Source organism: Sorghum bicolor, chromosome 3 (assembly GCF_000003195.3).
Source record: "Sorghum bicolor cultivar BTx623 chromosome 3, Sorghum_bicolor_NCBIv3, whole genome shotgun sequence".
Classification (NCBI taxonomy): Eukaryota; Viridiplantae; Streptophyta; class Magnoliopsida; order Poales; family Poaceae; genus Sorghum; species Sorghum bicolor.
Genome location: NC_012872.2, coordinates 65,547,230 through 65,569,666, shown reverse-complemented (window position 1 = coordinate 65,569,666; position 22,437 = coordinate 65,547,230). Strand labels below are relative to the sequence as shown.

The 22,437-nt window shown below is 38.9% G+C and overlaps 3 protein-coding genes across 3 annotated transcripts; all 3 read right to left on the bottom strand.

Moving 5' to 3' along the window:
• LOC8055275 lies at window positions 9,765–10,713 on the bottom strand. Its single transcript, XM_002456469.2, has one exon. The coding sequence runs from the start codon at window positions 10,509–10,511 to the stop codon at window positions 10,116–10,118; it is 396 nt and encodes a 131-aa protein (XP_002456514.1). The 5' UTR covers window positions 10,512–10,713; the 3' UTR covers window positions 9,765–10,115.
• On the bottom strand, window positions 14,580–17,030 carry LOC8055274. The gene is made up of 5 exons (XM_021456321.1): window positions 16,822–17,030; window positions 16,608–16,723; window positions 16,009–16,302; window positions 14,737–14,810; window positions 14,580–14,666 (listed from the first exon to the last, which is right to left on the bottom strand). Exons 1-4 carry the CDS (start codon window positions 17,028–17,030, stop codon window positions 14,746–14,748), a joined length of 684 nt encoding a protein of 227 aa, XP_021311996.1. The 3' UTR covers window positions 14,580–14,666; window positions 14,737–14,745.
• Window positions 18,444–22,437, bottom strand: LOC8055273 (proteasome subunit alpha type-3). Its single transcript, XM_002456467.2, has 11 exons — window positions 22,175–22,437; window positions 21,764–21,915; window positions 21,625–21,664; window positions 21,445–21,528; window positions 21,026–21,099; window positions 20,868–20,954; window positions 20,684–20,768; window positions 20,437–20,483; window positions 19,511–19,576; window positions 18,864–18,954; window positions 18,444–18,774 (listed from the first exon to the last, which is right to left on the bottom strand). The coding sequence occupies exons 2-11, from the start codon at window positions 21,865–21,867 to the stop codon at window positions 18,703–18,705; spliced, it is 750 nt and encodes a 249-aa protein (XP_002456512.1). The 5' UTR covers window positions 21,868–21,915; window positions 22,175–22,437; the 3' UTR covers window positions 18,444–18,702.

Here is a 22,437-nt window from a genome sequence, read left to right as displayed (position 1 = left end):
GTTGCGAAGCTCGGCCAAGGATCAAACGCCTCTAGGCAGCTTTGATTGAAGAAAAACACGGCGGCGGCGAACTCCTACTCGGGAAGATCCGATCCACGACGTTTAAGGCGGCTAGGGCTCGCGACTCTAATAGATGGAAAAAAGGGAAGCACGGGAAGAGAGCGTGGAGGCTTATTGCGGCTCGGTGCGCACAAGGGCAGGAAATCCCGAGACTCGCGGGATTTGGTTCCTGGATGGAGTCCGGTTCGGCCACGCTCAAGGAAGAAGAAAGGGTCCGACGTGTGGGGGCCGGGGGTCAGCGGGTGTGGTGGCGGGTCCCGGCGGTCAGCCGAAGAAGAGGGAGAGGGGAGGATGCGGGCTGGCTGGGCCACGGCTCCTGCTCGGTTGCGCATGCGGGCCGAGGCGAGGGGGAGGGAGGTGGCGTGCTGGGCCGGGAACGATCTGGGCCGCGGGGTTGGGAGGATGGGATGGGCCTTCGGCCAGAATAGAGAGAGGGCAGGTTTCCCTTTTTTTTTTGTTTTCTTTTATTTCAAAGCCATTTCAAAAACAAGTTTGAAAATCATTTTAAAATCAGTTTAAATCCACACAATACAATGAAAATAATGCCCCAATATGAATGCACAACCAGTTGCTAAATTCTATGATAAGTTTTATTTTAATGAAGATTATTATTTCCATTGTTTCATGAGCACAAAAATTCAAAATTAAATTATTTTAGCTCTATTTTCCACAAAACAATTTTTAGGGTGTTACACAAAGTTACATCTTCTCTTCATTGGAATTAGTTTTTTTCCTTGCCTCGTGTGCCACTAATGTCAATTTACAAATACATTACAAACAAATGAAAACTGAAAATGCATTATTCTTACCTTTATTAGAAATATGTGGAAGCATTTTTTTATGATTCAGTCGTCAATGCCCTCAACAACAATCATTAGGTATATATATCGGTGTTCCTGATTTTTGTTCGCGCAACATTTAATGGTTGGAAAAAATATAAAATTGATATTGATGGCATATAATAAGGGATGAAAAAGCCTAAATGAATAGCAATCAAAAGAAGCTATAATTTCAAGTGGCATATAGTAAGAGATGAAAAAGTATGAAATGAATAGTAATGAAGGAAAGTTTTAATTTTCAATGTCATATAATGGATGTGTATAATTTTAGAAGATACTCAAAGAATTTTCTCTAGGATGTAACTCACGTCCTATGATAGCATAACGCCTGATTCTAAGACGTATTAGGTTCGATTGCAACATGTGGAGCACGTTTGCTGATAAAGATAAAAAATAGAAAATATAATGGAATAACTTATATTCAAACTCATAACTTTAGCTATAGATATTATAGGGATTCCACCACCAAGCTATTATTGTATTTGTGACTTTGGTGCATACTACCAGCAAATACTTTTGTGCATTGCAACAAAAAAGACTATCAAACATTCATGAAAAACAACCATAAAAATGATACATGTCTACTCCATCCGTCCCAAATTAAGTGTCATTTTAGGTTTTCGTGCCACGAGTTTGATCTGATTTGTAGAAAATACGTACAGTATTTGTATCTTCAAGTAAATGTGTTAAAAAAACATGACTCAAATATCTTTCCAATGATACTAATTAGATACCAAGAATATTAATATGGTAATTTATGTTTTATCCTATCTATAAATTTTTAGATCTATAATTTATTTTATAATAATGATGACATCTGTAATATATATTGACAGTAATATGATAATGTCATATTAAGCTTATATCAAACTAAAATACAACATTAATAGAACTTTTCTCTCTCACTGTAAAATACCAAAAAATTTCTCATAAATATATCATAGCCAAAGTTTCATTACTATCCAACTGTTTGATTAGCTAAATCATCAATTGATCCAAACTTTAATAACAATAAGTTCATTTTTTAATCATAAGTGCAACAACTTGGTGGTGGGATTTTTTATTTCTTAGAGAAAAGTCAACTGTTCAAAGGCCCACAATATTATTACATTTATTGTTTGTGACATTTATGAGAAAAAAAATCGCAACATGAGTAACGATGGATAAAAAACAAACTAGCTAGGGTAATGAATCCAGGAACCGGACCAAGAAAAGAAAAAATGGATAAAAAACAAACTAGGGTAAAATAAGATTAGATCTTGAGTAACGATGCAACTGGTTTTACCGAACTAATCAAATTGCTAAGCGAGAGCTTAAGTGATTATTTGTCCATAGATACGCTAATGCCATCTTCACCTAATAAGATTGCAATATGGAGAAAATAGAAAGAGGTAGTCACATCATATACTATGCTAACTAATCAAACCGCTAAGCGAGAGTTTAAGTGATTCTTTGTCCATCGATACGCTAATGTCATCTTCACTTAAGATTGCAACATGGAGAATAGGGAGAGGTAGTCACATCATATAATATGTAAACATATAGAGTTTTTGTGGTCATCACTCTCTTCCATACCCATATATGAATTATAGCAATATGTCCAGACATTGATTTTTCAAAAAAAAAAAACATGCCCAGACATTGTGTGAGTCCGATTCTAAGAGAATTAAAACACATAACATAAAATCACCAAGCCAATCATGCTAATAGATTTAGAGAATCACTCGGCACACTATGATGTCCGATTTCGAGATGCATTGAAAATCTTTGAGCTGTAAGTCGGCAAGTAACCATGCAAGAGACGATGTATGTCTAATTGCAACATATTTCCTCTGTCCAAAGACAATGCAATTCTAGATCTAGGATGTGTCATGCCAAATTTATAGAAATTAGTTTTTACATTTATGTTACTAATAGGTTTACTATAAAAATATATCTCATAAATGTTAGTAGTTTTTCGTATAAATTTGAAAAAACTTGAAACCGTTTGATTTTATAGAAAGTGAGAATTGCATCTTTTTTTGGAATGGAGGGAGTATTCGCTAGTCAATTAGAACATCCTAAATCGATACAAAAGTTCATCGCAAAAAAATCGATACAAAAGTTTTTTTATTTGTTGTGTAAAAAGCTCTAATGCTGATATATACGCGTTCATGCCAAATTGATACCAACTTTTTCCCTTGGTCGAGTACACAACTTTAAAACAGATATACGACGATTCATGCCAAATTGATACACAAACTATTTTCCTAGTCGAGTACACAACTTTAAATGGATATAGGACGTTCCTCCAAAATAAATGTTAAATAAATAGTAAAGATTTGATAGGGATCAAATATGAGCTATGAGGATCGACGGTTGGTGTGGCAATTCAGTTTGATAGTACCACTAGAAAATATTATGCGTGTTGTCGTGGAAACTTCAAAGCGAATCGGTACCTGTCTCCCGCTACCTGGTTGCTAAGGGTCGATCGTTTGGCTGATATCTTGATCGTGATTCCATCTAGTGAAGTATTGGACCATATGGTTCTGACCATGCTTACTTGTGGCTTTATAGATTTCCATCAATTTAGTAAAATTGAATAGGTTTCTTGTCTTTTAAGTGTAGTCTTCTTATTTTTAAGGCTAGTTTCAATCGGGTGTTTCATGTCTCAGTTTTCGACACATCTAATTTTAGAAACAGTGTAGAAGAGTTTGATCTCCATAAAACTCTTTCTACTCCTATGAAACTTGTATCATCTCTCACTTCATTAATACAGTGTCACATAAATATATTTAATGCCCATGAAACTCTGATGAAATCACATTAAGATTGGTCTAAGTGCATATCTGCAAATGTAAGTTAATGTTTGAGCTTAAATTAGTGATTTGGTGGGGTCCTTGTGATGACGTGGATCGCTCCAGGATGAGATGAGATATAATCTATAGTGGGGATTAGTTTTATTAGAGATTATGAGGATTCCCCGCGCGTTGCCGCAGACATGAAGAAATAATATAAGTAGGTTGAGTGTTAATCACTAAGAATCAAGAGATGTATGTATATGATGTTGGTAATGCAGCAATATATGTTGATAATGGCATGGTTTGCTAATGTGAATAGCTTGAATGGAGACATAATGGTATGTGTTAATTGGATGTGTTAGTGGATGCTGATGTGGACACTTTGCATGGCGAGATAGATGATTGCTATGTGCTACTGCAGGGGCGGAGCCAGGAGTTGAACATAGGGGGGCCATGCAAACCAAGAAGGCAAGAACAATCATGTGTGTCAAAATATTACATGACAAAGGTATACATAGCATCAAAATAAACGTTTGCGTTGCGATACAAAAAAGCAGAAAAACTAAAAAAATAAAGAGAAATTTAATTAGTCTCAGGCCTCTAACCTTCACCTGATCAATCTATTTCTTTGGCTAGAAAAATAATTACAATAAAAACAAGTAGTTAAATGAGACAAAATTAATTAGTAGTAGATCATAACATCAAATGACAAACAATCAGTTACATATCGTTTAGCCTCAGACAAGACGATCACTTAAACGGGTAAAATGGTCATTTAAATAGAAAGTTAAATAAAAACACCATACCACTGTTAGTGTTTAAAAGTTGAGTACTTGAGCTAAATGACCGTTTAGACTTTAGACGAATAATGATAGAAACATAGGAGATAAGAAAGATAATAGGAAGACTAATGCTATTGTTGGAGATCAATTCAGAAGGATTAAATAAGGAAAACGCTGATTTTAATTAACTAGATAATTAGAGTGTGTGGTAGAGGACAAACTAGTGTTTGATAGGCAATAATAAAAATAAAAGATATGAAGAAAATATTAGAAAGATCTAGATTTTATCTGTATAAGAAACTAGTAGAGATTAATATGAAATAAGAATAGAAACTTTATTACAGATATATCATTATGAACTAGCTAATTAGATAATTAAGCATCTAAGCTATGAGGTGTATTAAAGGAGTTATGCGAAGGTTGGGGGGTGCCAGGCCCCCCTCAGCCCCCTCCCTCCGCCACTATGTTACTAGGATGTTCTAGTGAATGCTGATATAAACACTTTGCATGATAAGAGAAATAGTTACTGAAGTTTATCTTTATAAGAGATATAGATTGATGAGTTGGCTATGAGATCAAAACTAAATTTATCATATCTAAAATCTGCATCTATCAGCTCGATTATTTTGTTTGGTAAGTCTTAAGTTCGAAAGCTAGTCCCAATGTTATCATCTTTGCAGAGGTCTCATGTTATTTAATAAATATAACTATGATATGACAGCCACTATAGAAAAATAAATAAATTTCTAGAATAACCTAAATTGAACTATCTTAAGAAAGGTAATACACCATGTATGGCACCAAATAAATATACCACAAAAATACTCCTTTCATCCTAAATTATAAGCCATTTTATTTTTTTTAAAGAGTCAAAGTATCTTGACCAAATTTATATATTAAAATGATATCATTTATAATACCAAATAAATATTATTAGATTCTTTATTAATTATATTTTTATAGTATACCTATTTGATCTCATAAATCTTTATATTTTTCTCTATAATTTTGATCAAACTTGAGATGTTTTAACTCAAGAAAGTAGAAATGACTTATAATTTAGAATGGAGTGACCCCTCCTATTTCATCAAAAAAATAATTTAGAATGAAGTATATTTCATGATGTATCTAATGGTACTAATTTAGTGTCATAAATAATATTGCTAAGTTTGCTGAAACCTAAATATCTGATTTAGAACAACTTTAGAATTTAATTTATTTTGAGACAGGGGTACCTTAACTCTTTTTCTATCCTTATTAAATTACTATCAATTCAGCGAAGTCTTAAGTGGCAGACTAATAAATATATACGATTATAAGTACACCTCTGGCTGGACGGTGCCAAAGATTCCTCGACATTTATTTTTACTATTTTTTAATTCAAACTTCAGTGCAACGATATCCATCGGAACTTTTTGCCGTGTATAAATTACGACGTGCAGGTTTTGTTGTGCACATTGCGATCAAGGTTCATATACCATCCCACAATTTTTTTTGTCCTGCGAGTACTCTGAATGGCTACCAAGGTGATCGTTGAGCTTCTGATGCTTGTTTCAATTGGCGCCATCTTTTTAGCGCATCAAGCGTGCGGTGAGCCTGATTGTCACACCGAGAAACTGTTGGTCATGATTCACTGTAGACGAACCATAAAACATAACGGAGCGTACCACTTCCCGACCGTCGACTGCATCGAGGCTATCCAAAAATCCGATATCCCTTGCGTGTGTCATATCCTCGATCAAGATGACGAGAAGAAAATAAGCGCCGAGAAGCTTGTTACACTCGCACGCCAGTTGGGAAAGACGTTGCAAACGGGAAGCAAATGCGGAAGTAAGTAGAGTATTTAGTTTAAAGTGTCTTATATCATTGTGTTGTGCCCATGTCAATTAACAAGCGGATAAACCTTTTTAATGCACAACCTTCCTATATGCAGTAGAATGGGTGAATATGACATGAAATGGACTTTGGTTTCAGGTTATACTGTTCCGTCACCGCCGCCACCGCACCCACAAGCCAAGGGAAAGGGAAATGAGAGCTCCTAGATGCAAGTCAAGAGGAAGTCGTGAAATAATTGAATAGTATGTGCCTGCTAGGTTTTAAATTAATGTCTTCTGTACCGGCATCTTACTATCATAAATAAAAAGTGTTTTGTTACAGTGCTTGGGAGAAACATAATAGTCATGTTCCCGTCACCGTTGCTAGATTGAAAATTACGTGAAAATAGGAACGTTCATGTTTTCATCACGTAGATGTTCCAGGAACGTGGAACGTAGGAATAGGAACGTGGGTTTTCTAGGCTGCTAAAGGAGGAACTACTGATTCCTCTCTTAAAAATTATTTGCAGCCTTTGTAGATTAAAAAAAGGTAAGTCAGAAAAGTTAAATACTTTTTACTATGCATAATAACTCCCTGAGGCAACCCAACAGCTCATGATGAAGTCACCGCTGGATCTCTCGAACACCAACATGCTTCTCTCTAAGCTTGCCCATATTGTCCACGACCAACCGCGCCACCTCGTGCTCTTGGGCATGTGCACGAACAACGACGGTGGATACCTAGTGGGGATCTCAGCCATGGCCCCACACAAGCCCTCTGCGATCATGACGGTGGCACTGCTGAACTTAATCCTGGCCTTGAGTGCGGAGAGAAAGTACTCGCCCGTGGACATGCCGATGCCGATGAGTGGGAGGTCCACGAGCCAAGGGAACTTTTTGATGGACTGTGGACGGCAGCGAGCTCTATGCCATCCTCCCCACCATCAGCGTCGTCGAGGGACCAACAAATGGCATGACTAGAGACGGCGAGGATAGCATACACGTGGCTGGAGGGCACTAGGTGGGGAGGTGCTTTGGCAGGTCGCCTGAGGCCGAGCCACACCACCCACGTTGGAGAGGGCGGAGACACGAAAGAAGACAAAGCTGGAATAAAGAGATAAGGGGCATTAAAAGTACTATTCTACCCTTTTAATTTATCTTAGAAATAATTTATGGCTTATATATTTTAGGTTTCTGTCAGCAACTTAAGTTTCGCAACATTGGTTCTTCTTATTCTATAGTCATCTATATTCAAATGGATGGCTCTATTCTTGTCAAGCACTATAAATTTCACAAATAAAAAATACTAATCTAATTGACATATGGTTCGAATACTTCTCGCTTAGTGGCCCAAATAGAATCATGTATGGAGTTGTTTTACTACAGGGTGGGCAGTGACACAAGTAGTTCATGCAGTCCAAAGCAAATGGTAATATTGAAGCTAATACAAAGCTGGTTTGCAGGATGACGAGTGATGCATGGATCTCTGGCCAGCCAAGCCATTGCAGTCGAGTGGGAAACATCATCCTTGTCGGTCTAACTAGGCTTTGCTGCTTCTTACCCTCTTGAGGGCTGAGGCTGTGTTGTTTCTCTAGATGTACTAGTACTAGCAGTAGTTTGTCCTCTCGACTCTCGATTTAGGCCTTTGTTTAGATGTGAAAATTTTATCTTTTATTTTTCTATAATTAATTAAAATAATTCATAGTTGCAGCTTCTGTAATTATTTTGTCGAACTAAAGCATACCCATATTATATGTTCATGGTGTATATATACTAAGGTGGAGTCCAACAAAATTAAATTTTCTATTTTATGATTTTCTATAGCTTACTATAATTATTTAAAGATTCAGCCAAATAAATAAAAAAGGTAAAAGATAAAATCTTTATAGCAAAAATTGTGCACTAAAGCATACCATATTATATGTTTACTTAGTAGATCTACTTATGTGAAGTTCAAAAACATTAGATTTTTTATTTTATGTTTTTTGTGATTTACTATAATTTTTCAAAAATTCTGCCGAAACAATTAAAAAGAAAGACAAAACTATTGTCCTAGCAAAACTATCCTTCATCTTCTGTAGTAAAACCGTCTTCAAAACCGTTCCAAAAAGTTAAAATATACTGTTTGAAAAGTTAAGAAAGGTGGTTTGCCTGATTTTAAAGTTGAGGGAGAAAAAACGAACTTTCGTGAAAGTTGAAGGAGGAAAAGTAGACTTATTTTTTCTTTCTTTTTTTTTGACAGCAACGTCTAAGAGGGGTTGAACGGTGATAAGGCTGCGTGCAGGAGGGGTTGAACGGTGATCATCTTGGCCCGCTTATAGGGTACGAGGAGCGAAGAAATTATTCTGGCACGAGAACCCCGTCAAAAGCAAGAATAATACTCCCTCCATCCCAAATTGCAAGTCATTCCAACAATCTTGAAGAGTCAAAACATTTTCACGTTTGACCAAAATTATAGAGAAAAATACTAAGATTTATAAGATTTGTAACGTAAAGTGAGTATACTATGAAAATATAATTAAAAGGATCTAATGATACTTAGTTAGTACCATAATAATTATTATTTTATAATATAAATTTGGTCAAACTTAGAAAAGTTTGACTCTCCAAGATTTTTAGAATGACTTACAATTTGAGATGGAGGGAGTACTACAAACATATGCTGAACAGTGAACACAAATGCACACACAAAAAATTACTGCCTTCATACTTAAAAATAAAGTCATTTTAGATAGTGACATGATCTTCAAAATATTTATCAAAAATAATATACACATATTTTTATAAAATTATTTTTCAAAGACAAATATATTCATATAACTTTCACATTACCAAACTCAATAATTTAAAAATTATTCATAATTTATATTTCCACTGTTTAACCCAAGTCTTATTTATCCTCAGCTTCATCTGAGGTACCATTTCTAGGCACCACCACCTTACAAATCAATCTGTTCACTTAGCTGAAAAGCTATGGCTAAAAATATTATTTGCTAATTTATGATAAAAGGAAAAATATAACTCAAGCGAACATATGACGGTTTTTCTGCCCTACAAGACCGCGGGATATGCAGAATTATGTTCATGTGCAAATCACTGACTACAAAACATTATAGCATTTTTTTTCTTTTTGATTTGAAACAGCCTCCCTTAAAAAAGGATTGCCACAAGAACAACGCAATGGTACCTGCTAATTTCAAATTCAGGCCTTGTTTAGTTCATCCCGAAATCCAAAAAGTTTTTAAGATTCCCGTCACATCGAATCTTGCGACACATGCATGAAGCATTAAATATAGATAAAAACAAAAACTAATTACACAGTTTGTCTGTAAATCACGAAACAAATCTTTTAATCCTAGTTAGTTCATGATTGGATAATATTTATCAAATAAAAACGAAAATGCTACAGTAGCGAAATCCGAATTTTTTTTTCGAAACTAAACAAGGCCTCATTTAGTTTAGGCAGCTCTGAGATGACAATCACAGTTCAAATTCAATTTGCCATCATCAATCCCAAATTTCTGGACAGCAACAATCTGATCAATGCGATTTGTTAGCAAAGAATTTACAACTGTTTACATGATCTCAACCTACAACATTTGGCAACCAATCATCACAACTCTGCTCCGAAATGTAAAGCAAAGCTGAACCCAACAGATCTGAGAAAGAACTGAGTTACATCTCTAGACGAATCCTCTCAAAATTACAACGAAATCGTCACATCACCATTCCTCAGCCTCAACAGCACACCAAGAAGGCAAGAGCCAACAGAAGATCGGGACAATGGTTACGGGGAGGGGGAATACACCTGCGGGAGCGGGAGGGAAGATGGCGTGCGCATCAGAGGAAGCCGAGGAGGACGGCGGCGCCGAGCACGAAGAGCCAGACGATGTGGACGAGCAGCAGCGCCTGGCCCGAGACGGGCGCGGAGCCGGCGCCGACCTCGCAGTAGCCGCGGCGCGCCACGCGGGCCCCCGCGCAGGTCGCCTCGGGGCAGCCGCACCAGTACGTGACCCCGTCGGCGCCGCAGACCGGGTCCGGGCGGAAGCACCGCACCGGGCACAGCGGGACGTCTCCGTCCCCGTCCGCGACGGCGGCCGCGCAGGGGTCGCCGGACTCCGCCTCCGCCGCCGCCGACGCGGCGGCGGGCGTGGGGGAAGAGGTGGCTAGGGTTTGCGCGAGGAGGAGCGAGAGCGTGGCGAGGAGGATGAGGTGGACGAGGCGGGAGGGCGGCATGCCGGGCGTCGCCGGCGGCCGATGGTCGCCGGCGAGGGGCGGGGCGGGAGGCACCGCGGCCTTCGGGGTCCGTGAGGAGGCGGCCGCTGCGGCGGTGGGGACGGCTTCCCTTGAAATTACGGGCGCGGTGGAACCCGTCGGCGCTTTGAGAAGTTTCCGTTGGCGACGCGTCGGCGACCGACTCGGTTGGTGGGTGGGGTGGGGTGGGGTGGGTTGGACTTGGCTGGACCGCGTTGGCGTTGGGTTGGCCGCCTGCTCTTGTTTCTTTTCGCCTTGCCCCAGAATAGCAATTGCCGATTTTTGGCTGATCGGCTGAGTTAATTAAGGCACGCGCAACCTGCAACGAGGGATCCGCCAAACTACTCCATATTGGTAATAGATTTTGTTTGTTTATTTAGAAAAAAACAACGCTAATATTAAGAAGAGAATTTGCGCGATTTCTCTCATTATTTCTTTCTTTCTTCAAGACAGGGCTTCTCAAAATGACACCATATGAGCATCTCCAGGAGTTTAGAAAATTCTCTATTTTTTATTTTTTTTAGCAGAAAGGGAAAAAGTCTCTTTAAAATAAAATTTTGTTAATTATCCTCTCTAAATTGTAAGTTTCTAGAGTTAAAACAAACTCCATATTCACTCCCTATTCAAAGTTTTTCTCAGAAGATGGAGTAAATTGGATGCACGAGTAAATTAAGAAAAAAAATAAAAGGTTCTAGATGAGAAAATGGTAAGTGACAGAGGAATTTATATTTAAAAAAAGTTTGGTTGGTGGGAGATAATTCTAAGTTTCCAACACAAAATCGTTTATAGAATGCTGACATAGGAAACAATTGGAGGTAAAATAAATTGAAGTTGCTACTTATTTTGCTAACTTGCTAAACCTATTGATTTATAGCAAGTTAATTACAGAAAACATTTGACGTTACTCTAGTTCATTTTTTTAGGAAGCTAATTAATGGAAAGTACTATATCTAAACTCCTTAAAGATATAAGCGAGTAAATCCCCTGGACTCCTAAATATGCGCTTGATATCTGTCCGAACGTCCTCTTCGCCCCTTTTCAATTTTTAGGAAGCTATATAATTATTGGAAAGTATTAGAAAAGGATAAAAATAGAATTATGTATTGATATTGTTCACTCAGTACAATCATTGGCTACCGAATAACTTCCAAGGAGCTTTTGAAGATGCTCAAACGATAATTTCGATTCGTTACATTATTATGCCAGAGAATGTTAACTGAAAAAGGCTGTTAAAGATTGCCGCCTCAGTAAGTGAAAGCGAAGGGATACTTTACCATTCACCTGGTGGCCTGCATGCGATATACCTTCCTTAACCCTGTATCATTCGTGGTTTGTTCGCTTTCGCTTTCTTCGATGGGTTGGCTAAATTTGATTTTGCTGATTCCAATCTATGCCCTGGTGCCAGCTATGCTATACACAAATAAAGCAAAGGGACACGTTTACACAAGACTGCAAGCCATACGGAAAATAGTGAGCAAAAATAGCTGAAATCCTGTCCCCAGCTCCTGGTTCGAGCAGAAACGCAGTCCAGGACTGCAGTCTTGCGTAACTGGTACAGAGGCAAGCAATTCGTCCAGGTGGAGAACTCAAGCACCGTTATTTCACCAGAATGCAAACAACACGGCCCTGATATCTGTCTAGATTCAAATTTCCATGGACCGGTGAACCGAAAGTTTCATTAGGTACATCTATGAAATTTTACATCGCACTCAAAGTAAAATCTGGCAATTTTTTGCCACGTCCAGTCCATTAGCCCAAAGGGATCAAAGATTTCAAAATCACCGAAAGATGAAACAAGTTCAGGTCTATCAATGGTGTTTCTTAGTCAGCATGCATCTCCTCAAAAGCTGCCTGAGCAGCGGCCTTGGCGTGCTCCAACAGTTCATTTGGAACCTGTATGACAAGTGAGCAAAAAAAAGGTACAATAAAATTCACGTCCACAAATATTCAGAGACCATTCTTCATATGAATCCCACAGTACCTTCTGATGCTGGCGCTTCGATTCATCACAGATCCAGCTCAACTCCAACTCAAAAGCTTTGTCCTTTGCTTCGTCATGCACTCCGTAAATTCTGCATTGGCCAGGTTTTGTCAGAATGCAAATTTTGAACAGCGGCCTTTTCAGGTTCATTTTATTAATTATAAGCAGGAATATAAAAAGAAAATCGGCAATATGTTTAGGTATCAAAGTTTAAACAACGACAACTTAGGATCACTTGAGATAAGATGTAAACTATCATGTACCTCTGCTGCAACAAGAGTTGTTTTAGATTGTTTATGCCAATAATTTGCAGTAATACAGTGCAATCATTATATTTCCAAGCACTAAGCAGTTTTTTTACTAATAACGCTCCTACCAGCAAACTTTCAATAGAAAAAATTTTAGTATAAAAGGAATGTACTCACAGAATGACAGACGTTCTTATAATGACTAAACAATAATAACTAGGTAAACCCTTTGCCAGATAATGCACAAATATGAGCAATAGCTTTCTAGAATGACATGGAACAATGAATGAATCCAATAAATCAAAAGAAAAATAATGTCAGTAAGGCTGAGTGGCTGACAATAACAGGCATTAAGGAAAAAAAGTAAAACTTTGAAACTCGTTGTGACAAATTGTACAATTATGGGAAAAGAGACAACATACATCTTTGCAACTTCAACGATGCCTTCTCAGCATGTAAGCTCAGAAAGCTTCAACTTCTCTATCTCACTGCAAGAGTACATGCAAACAGTAGAGTTCAGAATCATTCTGAGGTCCATCCATAAGATAAAACAAGTATGCACAGAAACAAGAACAATCCCAACGGTAAACTTAATATAATAGCTATTGACAAAATATTCTTGTTAACAAGATTATGGAACACAAAGGCTAAAGCCAGTACTGTACTTTAATCAGATATATATAAAAGCTAAGGTGAAATAAAATTTGAGCTCCAATTATACACATGAATCCTGCCTATGATTTAATGTTAACTCTAATCAATGAACATAAAAAGGAAGCATATGCAGGAGACCATTGAGCGATGTAACAGTATATTCTATATCAATATGCTAATGTTGGCAACTAGATTTTTAACTTCTGTTCACAAAGCAGCACAAAAGAGTAAAAAAACATTGTATCTGTCAAATAGTTCATATTATTGAATGCTAAGATGATAGTTGGAGGATACTCCTTTCTCTTGTTTTATTTCTCGGTAAGCAACTCTCTCCAGTCACAAATATGTGACATTTTGAGGTTGTCCTAAGTCAATCAGTCTAAATTTTGGTTGTATAATAATTTAGTGTTGGTTTTCGGTAATTGAATGTGAAACGAGAAGATTTATCTTGAAATTTAGTTTCATAAAAGTATTTTTTCCCTATGTTTTAGAACTATTTTATAACAAAAAAAGATACTAGTTAAAGCTGTGTTTTGAAGACTGTCAGTGTCCAAAGCATCACTTATTCATGACTCGAGGGAACACGCTATAATAAAATGAGTTTTTACGATAAAAGGCAATAAAAGTTTATCAGATTATGTTTTATATACATTGGAAAGTGATTTGCAACAGAAGAACAAGCAAAGAGAGCATTATAAACAAAAAGAACTGGCAAGCTTACGTCTTTGCAGCCTGTCTTCCCTTCCCCAATGCAGCACCAAAGTATTTCTGGTCAAGTTTGAAAGTCAATAAACATTGTATTTCAACTTCACAAGGCTTCTAATATGTAATGCCAATAAAGAAAGCATCATTCATACTGAACATGAATGCATTGCTGAAGAGGGATATAACTCATGTAAAAACTAAAACAATGAGTATATGCACTCGCATTGATACAACTCTAGCTATACAATAACAGCTTACATAGGAGACTCCTGAGGGCTCAATCATATAGAGTTGTGGCCCATCCCTATCATAGCCTCCAAGAATAACACCGCAACCAAAAGGCCTGATACAACAGAGACCAAGTTAAGGTTTACTCCAGTAGTCCAGTAGCCAAAAATAATGTTTGATGAATACAAGTCATGTCTCCAGTAATTATGGACCACTCTGTTGAATATATATTACCTGAGCCACCAGTACAGCGTGCAAAGATGAACATAACTTGCCACACGATCTGCCAATTCCTTCACAGGAATGGGTTCTCCATAGACCCTGGTGCATTAAAGTTTTAGATGATAATCATATAAAAGATCTTGCAGGGTGTAAAAGACTAGGTGCTTACTTTTCATAACTAGCAGCTTCTGATTTGGCCCTTGAAACAATTTGCCTTCCATCTACTGCTAAGCCTGCAATAGCCTTGCAAACGAAAATAAAGCAATTTGTCATTACAACACACAATACATAAACACCACTAATGGGATATGTACCTTAGCAACAATAGGAAAAGCATCAATTCCAACAAAAATTAAGAAAAATCTCAATAGATACAACATCTGTGCTAGTTTACATCAGCAATTGATTGTTTAGGAAAACAGATAATAGAGCATGCTTTTACAATCTTGCTGCTATAGCCAATCGTTATTAGGACATGTTAGAATACCAAAGCAGTGATGCAATCTTGCACATATATTAGTTCGTTCATCAAAAGCACACATGAAAAGGCAGGAAATCTTTTTTTTTTTTTTGCCATGACACACACAGATGCAACTGAAACTGAAAACTGAAGAAGGCAAAGGACGACAATGTTCAGAGCATACATGAATCTCAGAAAAAACAAGTAGTTCACAGTTTCAGAGCATACAATAGTTACTGGATGGAAGGAAGTGGAGATGACATAGTTTCAGCACAATAGGAAGTGGAGCTTGCTGTTTGTTTGTTCCAGAAATGTCCAAAAAAAAAACAAAACTTTCATCATCTTTGGTCGCAAAAAAAAAAAACAAAACAAAAAACAAAAACAAACTAACCCTGCTCGTGCTGTTACCATTGGAAGCAACCTTCATATCATCATCAAGTGGAGGTTCTCTGGCGGCAGATGCAGCCGTGGAGGAAGCCGCCGCTACCGCCAGGCCGTGGCCGCGACCGAACTGCTGCCGCGGAGGGAGGTCCGGCCACCGGCGAGGACAACGCGGAAGAGAAGGACGGGGTCCGAGTGTCCGACGGGATGAGGCGAATACAAGACGGAGGTGGAGGGGATTGGCGCGGAGGCACGAAATCGGGCCACAACTGGATCCTGCACCGACGAAGCGAAGACGATGTGCCTGTACAACGCGTCTCTTGGCCGGCGACGGAGCCTTGGAGCACGGTACTGGTTTGGTCAATCTTTGGTAATGGTCAATCTTACCTGTATGCCATTATGAAAGATTGACCAAACCATAAAGCCACTAAAAAGTTGATTCGCACCGTTGTACCCAACTTCATCTTCGGTTATACCCGTGTGTCATTCCGTCCATTTTTAAGCCTAGCAGCAGTTAAATAGCCTGACAATAGACTTGAATACCCCTGAACTATTTGGTCTCGACAACAAAAAAATTTTGTCCACAATGCCACTGGCTACCTTCCTTCCTTCCTCTTCGCATTCTCGGCGGCTTAATGACCGAGCCCGTCGCTGCAGGTGGTGGAGCTGGAGGAGCAGCTCCGGACGGTGACGGCGCAGCGGCGCAAGGCGGAGCGGGCGGCCGCCGAGGTGCTCGCCCAGGGCTTCGGCCCCCTGTCCTTCTCCGACGCCGGGAACGACTCAGGCTCAGAGGACGAGGTCGGCACGGGCGACAGCGTCCAGCAACACCTACGCTGCAACAATTTCTTTTCCAATTTTGCTGTTGCGCTTCATCTTCTTCAAATTCTGGGCATCCTGAATCAAAGAAACAACTGGCGTGAGGATACATATTGAGACGTTAAAGCTAACTACATTAAACAAGAAAAGAAAGCTGCTTCCTGTTTTTAGTTTTTTTTTTCCTACACAATTATCCTAATGGAAAGTAAATTAAAACTAGACTACTTAGCAGCAAAAGCTAGCTCGGATCCTTAGAGTCAAACGAAAATTCGGAACACACTGATATTTGTTGCTGCATCCATTTACTCTATTCCAATCAGAGGCTTCCCGAGCCAAAATATGCACAGCCAGTAGTCCAGAAGATCATGGCAATAGCACATCACCTTCCTTCCAGCGATTTTGCAGGAGCGTCGTCCCATGCTGAGCGGCTGGAATGACGAAATCCGCCGCCTCGCCGCATGCCTCCGGAACAGGCCGGTGCTGCCAATAAGTCGATCCCCTGACAGCACCATAAGATCAATCAAAACACTAGACATTTCAACAGTCCAATAGGACCAGATCGGCGGAGAGGAGAGCGCGCGAGCACGAGCGGGTTACCGCGGAGGAGCGACGCTCCCCGGAGAGCGGAAGCGGAGGAGGACAGGGACGAGGCCCTGTGGAGGAGCGCCACAAGAGCACGCGCGGTGGACGCCATGGTGCCCTGGTGGCCCGGTGCCCGCAGCCGCAGGAGAGTAAGCGCACGCGTCAGCTGCTCGACGAAGTGCTGCGCCTGGGTGGTGCCGTGGTGCGGCCGACTCAAGACTCATGGTCTAACGGTAACAAGGACATTGTGCTTCCTGTGGCCTACATGACAGACCTCTTAAACGGAAGAAAAACAAAAGAAAACGAACGGAATAGAGACGGAATGACACACGGTATAGCCGAAGACGAAGTTGCGAATCAACTTTTTAGTGGCTTACTGGTTTGGTCAATCTTTCGTAATGGCATATAGATAAAAGTCTCTGGAGCACGAGCCTCACTCGTCGTCTCGCCGACAACCACTCTCCTCTCTCCTCATTCAAGACAGTGTCGCGGGGTGTTTTTTGAAAAAATCACATGATACAGACAACTCATATAGACGCGCTGTACATGCCCTTGCGACCAGAATTCCAGATCGACAAGCTTGGCCTCAAGCGCCCGGCCCAAGAAATCGAGTCGGAAACTAATCTGGGCCGATTTCGACTTAAGGCCTTGTTTAGTTCATCCAAAAAACTAAAAAAAAAATTCAAGATTCTCCATCACATCGAATCTTGCGGCATATACATAAAACACTAAATATAGATAAAAATAAAAATTAATTGTACAGTTTATCTGTAAATCACAAAAGTGCTACCTAAAACAAAAAAAATTCAGAACTAAATAAGGCCTAAATCTGAAGATCGCCTTCTTTCCTTAGTTTTTTATTACATCATTTGTTCTTGGTTTTACTTAACTTTTAAATGTTCGCTCTGACCCATTTTATAATTTATCTCGATTCCACACTAATCTATTACGGCAATAATTTATCATGATTTTTCAGTGCATACAATTCTTCTTATTCTATATGTAATATATATTTTTTTGTTTTTAAAATTTTGTTCTAACTTATTCTCTCATAATACCAAATAAATGTACTATTTCAAGTCAAGTTGGGTTTATAACAACATTAGCTTGATACTCATGCATTTTTCTATGAACTTGATCAAAATTAGAAAGGCTTGACTTATAACAACTAAAACAGCAACGAGATATATTTTGATTTTATTGCAAAAAAAAAATATAACGTGAATTTTAGGTAAAGAAATTTTTGTGTGTTTCTTATCCTAGCGTGAATATCAACTGATGAAGATTGCCTCCTCTGTAAGAGCGATTGTTTTTAACATGCACCTACACATTATTCCTTACTTTAATGCCCATTTAGGGGTATACTTTTGATAATTCCAATATTAAGCCCTGGTGAGAACTATGCGATCACACACATATCAAAAAGATAGCACAGTTGCAAATCTGCTTACCATTTGGCAAACACAGAAGAGTACCTAGCGCATCAAGAAACAGCTACAACTCGGATGTAGCTGCCGTGCTCCTGGTGCGAACAAAGACGCAGTTCAGTCTACATGTGGGTCCTATTCTGCTATTCACTTGGCTGAAAAATCATGACTGAAAGCATTGTTTGCTGATTTGTTATATGAGAAAAACACTGCTAAATAACTGACAGATTCGATAGATAAGTTCAAGTGAACAAGCTTCCTAAAGAACGCAAGTGCCATGACTAAACCAGAATGTTAAAACACCACAGCTATGATATCAATCAATCCAGATTCAAACTTACATGACCCGAGTTTTACATGACATCAAAATAAAATCAGACAAATTGGCCATGTCCAGACTGTCACCCGCAAAGGGATCAAAGATTTCAACAGCACCAAACAATTAAGTTTGGGCATATCATCTTGTTTCTTAGTCAGCATCCATCTCCTCAAGAGCTGCCTGAGCAGCAGCTTTGGCCTGCTCCAACAGGTCATTTGGAACCTGTATGACAGATGAGCAAAGAAATTTAGCTTTAAATTCAAATGGAGAAACATACAGAGACCATTCTTCATGTGAATATCCCACAGTACCTTCTCATGCTGGCGCTTCGATTCATCACAGATCCAGCTCAACTCCAACTCAAAAGCTTTGTCCTTGGCTTCGTCATGCACTCCATAAATTCTGCATTGGGAACATTTTGTCAGAACGTAAATTTTGAAGAGCAGTAGCCTTTTCAGGTACATTGGCGTCATATAAGAAGGAAAATATAAAAGCAACTTGGCAATATCTTAAATAAGATGTAAACTAGCATGTGCTTCTACTGTAGCAACTAACAAGAGTAGTTTTTAGGATTTTCTATGACAATTGTTTGCAGGATTATCAAAGCTACAGTGCAATGATGATATTTCTAAGCAGCTTTCTAGGGATATCACTCCTACCAGCAAACTTTTGATATAAAAATGTTTAGTACAAAAAAAAGTACTCACAGAAAACCTTAATTACTCAACAATAATAACTGGGTACACCCTTTGCCAAGCTTTGTATAAATATGAACAGCAGATTTCCAGAATGAAATTGAACAGTGTAGAACAATAACTGAAGCCAATTAATCCACAGCAAAATGAAAGCCAGCAAAGCTATAGCCAACAGCATGCATTCAGGGAATACGTAAAATGAAAACAAAAAATCCATGAAGTGGAAAAATTGTTCTATTATGAGAAAATAGACTTAGACATACATCTTTGCAACTTCAACAATGCCTTCTCGGCAGGTAAGCTCTGAAAGTTTCAACTTTTCTATCTCACTGCAAGATAAGAATCAAAGAGTTGGGTTCAGAATCATTCTCAGGTCCATCCATCGATAGTAGGAAGACAGAAAGAAGTTTCAAACAGAAACAAGAAAAAATTCCAGAGGTAAATTTAAGAGCAGTTGCATAAGTATTCTTGTTAAAAATATTATGAAACAAAAAGCTAAATTCAATCATTACTACCATCAGATTATTTTAAAAGCCAATATTTCATTGGAAAATAAAGGAAAGGATATACATAAAATCTGAGATAGTTTGTAAAATGTAATCTGCAATTGTATTAATGGATCCTGCCTATATGTTTAATGGTTAACTCTAATCAATGAACATACTGAGGTAGCTTATGCACAAAGATCATTTCACAATGTAATGGTATAGTCACTATTCTATATCAGCATGCTAACATTGGCCTGAAAATCTTCAGGTTTGATAAGGGTACTAGTTTCTCTTTTGATTTCCTTGTCAGCGAGCTACTCCCCCAAGTCACAAATATATGACATTTGTAGATGTCCTAAGTCAGTCAAAACTTTGGCTGCATATTACTTTTTATGTTGAGTTTGGGTATTTGAAAATGATGAGTAGATTTGTCTTATAATGTAGTTTCCTAAAAGTAATACTTTTCCTATGTTCTGCAATTGTTTTGTAACAAAAAGTACTAGTTACAGGTGTGTTTTGGCTTCTGAGGACTGCACCAACAGCCCAATACTAATTATTTGTGACTGGAGGGAATAGGTTGTAATTATAACCACTTTTACAATAAAAGGCAATAAATGTTTATTTGGTTATGTTTTATGCATTGGCAACAGAACAAGAAACAAAGATAGCATTACAAACAAAATAAAAAATGATAAGCTTACGTCTTTGCAGCCTGCCTTCCCTTCCCCAATGCAGCACCGAAGTATTTCTGTTACAGTTTGTAAAGTCAATAAACACTATGTATTTCTAATTAACAAGACTCCTAATGCATAATGCAACTTAAAAACAAAGCCATCCATACTGAACATGAACACATGATTGGTGGTAAACTGGTAATTCATGTAAAAGCTAAAGTCATAAGCCTACGCACTCACATTGATACAACTATGTAATACAGTAACAACTTACATAGGAAACCCCTGAGGGCTCTATCATGTAGAGCTGTGGCCCATCCCTATCATAACCTCCAAGAATAACACCGCAACCAAAAGGTCTGATACAACAGAAACCAAGTTAGGGTAGCCAACAATAAAGTTTGACGAATAAAAGTCATGCCTCCAATATTTATGGACCACTACTGTTGAAATATTACCTGAGCCACCAGTACAGCGTGCAAAGATGAACATAACTTGCCACACGGTCTGCCAATTCCTTCACAGGAATGGGTTCTCCATAGACCCTGGTGCATTAAAGTTTTAGAACATATAATCATATAAAAGGTCTCGCAGGGTGTAAAGACTAGGTGCTTACTTTTCATAACTGGCAGCTTCTGATTTGGTCCTTGAAACAATTTGCCTGCCATCTGCTGCCAAACCAGCAACAGCCTGTAATTGAGCATAACAGTAATTTGTGAAAACACACACAATTCATAAAAAGTGGTTAATGGAACATGGAGTTTTGCAAGAAAAGAAAAGGCGTCACTGCAAGAAAATTTAAAAGAAAAATAAAATCTCAATAGATAAACGTCTTTACTACTTTTCATCCACGGTTGATTATATAGGAAAACAGATAATAGAGCATGCTTTTCTGTCTTGCTCCTACATTCAATCTTTAATAGTACAGATTAGAAGGCCAAAGCAGAACTCCAATAGGGTCCTATATTTTTTCATCAACAGCATGATTTTACATCAAAACCATTATCAATCTTGAGTTACTTGTAAAGGCATTACCAAGCCCGAGTGGTGGTGCACTGAATGGATCCTCCGGTTTGACCCCTCCAGAATCATCTTTGAGGTTACTAGCTTCTCAACACCCTAAAGGACCACCCACCAAATTGCAATCCAGTCAGCAACAAACAACTTTACAACTGAACTGAAGGGGAAAAATGAGAATGCCCAATCCTATCTTACCAGGACAATGCCATCTTTGCACTTGATCCCAACAATAGTCCTATTAATTAACAAATACCATGGCTTCATCAATAAGATTCTTAAAAAAAGAACAAGTGAAGCAAAACAAAATTGGAAGTCGGAGGCAGTGAAACCTAACCCGCTGTTATCGACAGCCTTCGTGGCATACTCGACCTGGAAGACGCGGCCATCCGGAGAGAAGGTGGTGACAGACAAATCATAACCTGTGCCGATGCTGCTCATTGTCAGGGCTTCTTCGTTACCTCTACGCCGCTAGTAAAGAGATCGCTACTGCAAACGAAATACCAAACCTCAGTGAAATAATCCACACAAAATTCATCAGTAAATAAATAAATACACCATTACACAACACCACAGGACATAAACCCACCAGGGGCGGATCGAGTGTAGGACACGGCTAAGATCGAAGGTAGGGTTATAACACATATGCATGTAATCGGGCAGATCCGGATTAAAATAGCCCAAATTAGGGTTTGGGGTGCTCGGTTTGGCACAGTGGGAGGGGGAGAGGTAACGGAAGATGGCGTACCTTGTGGATGCTCGTCGCCGGCGAAGGTGAGAGCGGCGCAGCACCCCCGGCCGCCGCCGACAGGAAAGAAACAAGAGAGGGAGAGGGACAGAGGTAGGCGGGACTGCGGGAGGCGGAGCGACTGGAGAGGAGGTGAACGCGAGATTTTCCGTTGACGTGAGTACCTATGTAGATCTATACCAGCTAACAAGCAGAAATCAGCTTGGAGAAGAAGATGAACTCTACACTCTGTTTCTGTTTCTATTTCGATTGTTAAACTACTC